General features: G+C 49.7%; 1 protein-coding gene across 1 annotated transcript; it reads right to left on the bottom strand.

Annotated features, from left to right (window-relative positions):
• Nucleotides 1-1,464: 1,464 nt before the first annotated feature.
• LOC124682235 lies at nucleotides 1,465-2,482 on the bottom strand. Its single transcript, XM_047216963.1, has one exon. It carries the CDS (start codon nucleotides 2,198-2,200, stop codon nucleotides 1,781-1,783), a length of 420 nt encoding a protein of 139 aa, XP_047072919.1. The 5' UTR covers nucleotides 2,201-2,482; the 3' UTR covers nucleotides 1,465-1,780.
• Between the last annotated feature and the right edge of the window lie 1,318 nt (nucleotides 2,483-3,800).

A 3,800-nucleotide genomic window follows, 5' to 3' on the forward strand; every position in this document is an offset into this window, starting at 1 on the left:
CACATTTCATTCCCACTGACGAAGTCGAGAAATAACGACAAATCTACCACATGCATACTAACTCCTCGCTCTAGCTCCAGAGCATCCACCTCGCCGGCCCCGGCCCCCAGCATCGCCAAGGATAACGACGAACGCTAGCGACATGCCAAGACAAATCTGAAGAAAGGCCAGAAGACCAAGCCACCGATATGAATGATCGATAAGCACACGATGTCGTCAACACCGAAACATCGTTATGAAGATCAGCCTCTGGTGTAGGAGTAGAGGTGAGACAGATTTATTCGCTCGGGCTCCGTTCTCAGCACCAACGACGCACCAAAGGAGACATGTATAAAGTAGACTAGACCAAAGGAGTGAGGTCCTCCCTCCCTCCTGCCGCTGGAGCGGCAAGCGGAGAGAGAGAAGACTAGCCCTCACGCCGGCGGAGATATGGGGGCGGGAGAGGTTGTATCTGCCTCCTGTCGCAAGATACGAAGGGGCGGGGAGACGTTGTGTAATCAACGGAAACCTCTAAATAATAGCGTCTTATGTTCGTTTGTGGAGGGATATTCCCATTAAGCAGCATTTCTTGCACACAAAATTGGTCTCCGGAACAGCTGTTCAAATTGTCTGAAAAATAATTATGTCCACAACTTTAAGCCGCGCAGAGGGCATCGTCTCATTGTAAAGTGTCACAGGGAAAAGATGAGACAGACGAAGAAATGAGCGAGGAAGAAAGGAAGAGGCCGCAGCAATGGCATCCTCTTCTTCCTTTTGAGTTTTGACCGCGACGCGCACTCGAAATAAAGCTGGGGGCGACACCTCGGTGTGGATCACCTCACCACCACAGGACGCTCATCTCATTCTCACCCACTTCAAAACTGACTGCAAACTTTAGACCTGGCCTGTGACGAGAAGCTGGCCAAGACTTGGTCACTCGCTGAAAACAGACACATATCTCATCCTCACATTGTTTGCATGCATGGCAGACATGATTGGCGCTGAATTCGTTACCACCAAACAAATATTAGTATTGCTGTCTGAATTTTGTCTCTACTGTCATAGGAAAACGGTGTTGCCTTAGTTTCATGCATGGTTCTTATCATAGGTGGAAAGTACACACAGTAGTTTGAATTTCACATGGAAAGATATGAAATGAAGAGGAACATCAACATCCCGAGAACAGAGAGAGAAGCAAAAAAAACTTTCTTTTTCAGAGATCAGCTTCGAAAATGCACATTTTCGGTTATGATTTGAACCGGCACATCAAGAATAGAGGAACATCTTTTTTTGGCAGAGATAAGTTGAGCAAACTACACACTCCATCCATTCAAATTAAATATGAAAAGGAATGAACAAACATGCAGGTAACACAATCAGTACACAAAAACAAAGGAAGCAGAGACTTTTTCTGAGACATCAGCTCAGAAAAATACGCAGTTTCAGTTAAGATATGGACAGGGACATCAAACACCCCCAAGAACAGAGGAATCAAACATTTTTTTGGCAGAGATAACTTGAGCAAACTACACACTTCATCCATCCAAATCAAACATCAAAAATAACGAAAAAAACATGTAGAGGATACAATCAATCCTCTTGAGCATACAGGCGCCCTGTTTGAGTAATAATCCTCTCTAATCAAGCAGTGAGCAGAAGCAGTGACTGCTAGCATTCACCGGCTAATTTTTTTACTTGTACCTATGTAGTTAAGCTTAACTCGGAAGCCAACAAGTGCTACCGCGTTGGCCGCCGTTGGATTTGTAGCTTTGCTCGAACGATGCCGCTCGCGTTGACCTGACTACCAGAAGCAGACGGACGCGGCGGCCGAGGCCGGCGCCGCCTTCCCGGCGGTGGCACGGTGGAGGCGCCCGTAGCGGAATCCCTGTCCTGCCCGGCGAGAGGAGGTGCGGCGGCGGAGCACGGGCGCGGCCCAGCCGAAGCAGAGGCGCAGGCGCGCGCGGAGGCGGCGGAGCCCCGTGGCGGCTGCGCGGCGAAGGCGCCGCGCCCCGGCCCAGACGACGCGGCGCGTGCGCGCGCGCGGCGAGAGGTGGTGGTCGGCGTCGCGGGAGAAGTGGTAGCTCCGGAGGAACAGCTGCCGCCGCTCCACCTGCCGCTCCCACCGCGCCATGTACTCCACGTACGGCCACGCCGCCGTCGCCGCCATCGTAGCCTTCTCCGCAGCAGACGCTGCGGACGGCGCCGCCACTTGCGCGGACATGGCCGCAGGTAGATTCTTGGCCGGCTTGCTGCCTCTGCGCGGCTCTCTCTGTCTTGGTGGAAGCAAGAGGCTAGTAGAACAAGATGCTTAAGCTCAAGCGTACAAGATGCTTAAGCGCAAGCGTGATGAGGAGTGGTGGCAGAGGTTTTCGGTCTGAGGAGGAGTACGGCGAAGAGAGGAGGATTTATAGGGAAGGAGTGGCGGCTGGCTGGCGACGGCGGCGGGAGGAGGAGCTAGCTAGCAGCAGGCAGCTGCTTGGAGGGGAAGGGAGAGGCGAAGCAGTCAGGGGAGATGGTTGGAGTGGGAGGGGGAGGGTGGGCGGCTTTATGCTAAACCTTGCAAGATTTGCTTGCACTTTGGGGGATTAATTTACACCAAGTTTACACGGACAATCATACACTTTCTGCTTGATTGGAAAATGACACTGCTACTTGTAGCTTCTAGTTTGCACCATCATTTTTAGGAGCTGTAGTGGCGTTGTGCTCAAGTGCTTGAGGAGAATATATCAGATATGGGTTGGGCCGGGCCTACCTAGAGGGCACGGGCCTTTGGCGTGCATTCTGCGGGTGATCCTAGTTACGGCTACACCACTGCTTCCTGAGATGGTGGTTCAGCCGCATCGTCTTGAGTTCGCTATGCATCCTTGTGGCGGCGGTTGGATGCTTCATTTAGATGGGTCTCGGCAAAAATTTCGCATGGCAGTAGCCATTGCTAGTGACGATACCCTCCCTTGATGAAGGTATCACCATGAAGATCTTCTTTTTTCTGCCTTGATGGACTTCTTCCCTCTGTGAGAATCCACTTCTCTTGGTGCCCTCATTTGGGGTGTGCTACAATTGTAGTGTCTTTCGAATCACCCTTTGATCTATTCGTTGTCACACTCCTCTAGCAAAACCAGCATGGCTGCTTATACATGTCATTACACTTGGTTGATGGCGCCTGTCCTAATGCCTAGGGGGCTTGCTAGGTCGGCATCATGCCACAGCTGATGCCGACAATTTCTCCCTAACACTTTTGGTTGATGTTGGTTGTTTGGTTAGTGACTAGGCCTCGCTCTAGGGTTGCTGGTGTGTGGGGTATGGGTGAAAGCTTTGCAAAACCTTGGTTTATGCCAAGGAGGATGACATTCTATTGTATCATTCACCTTTAGAGTTCCCTCAGGCAGCAAAGTTAGTGTGTTGAAGGTTTGTTGGTCTGGACATACTTGGTGTCGCTCATGTCATGTACAATAGAAGACAATGCTCCTGAGCCTACATCAAGTTATCTTCGTTTAGATCTCGCGTCCATCCTGTGCAACAGATGAAATACCCCATCAACCTATATAAGGTTATCTTCATTTAGGGCTCATTTGGTTCATACGATTTGTGTAGGATTTGGATCATATGAAAAAATTCCTACATAAGGTGTTTGATCCATAGGAACATATTCCATAAGAACTAATCTTATTGGAATATTATAGTGCAAATCCTACAAGATAAAAGCATTAGCTCATATCTCATGAAAAATCCTTTGCTACAATCAAAGATGCTTCACCTTCTCAGAGGATTCAAATAGTTATGGCATCTTAATCGTATGCCCTTCCTATTCCTATGCTTTTCTT

The sequence above is a fragment of the Lolium rigidum genome, unplaced genomic scaffold (genome assembly GCF_022539505.1).
Source record: "Lolium rigidum isolate FL_2022 unplaced genomic scaffold, APGP_CSIRO_Lrig_0.1 contig_71890_1, whole genome shotgun sequence".
Classification (NCBI taxonomy): domain Eukaryota; kingdom Viridiplantae; phylum Streptophyta; class Magnoliopsida; order Poales; family Poaceae; genus Lolium; species Lolium rigidum.

Bases quoted from the DNA above. Each gene is read 5' to 3' on its own strand.
- LOC124682235 (XM_047216963.1), bottom strand. From the start codon at position 2,200: ATGTCCGCGCAAGTGGCGGCGCCGTCCGCAGCGTCTGCTGCGGAGAAG.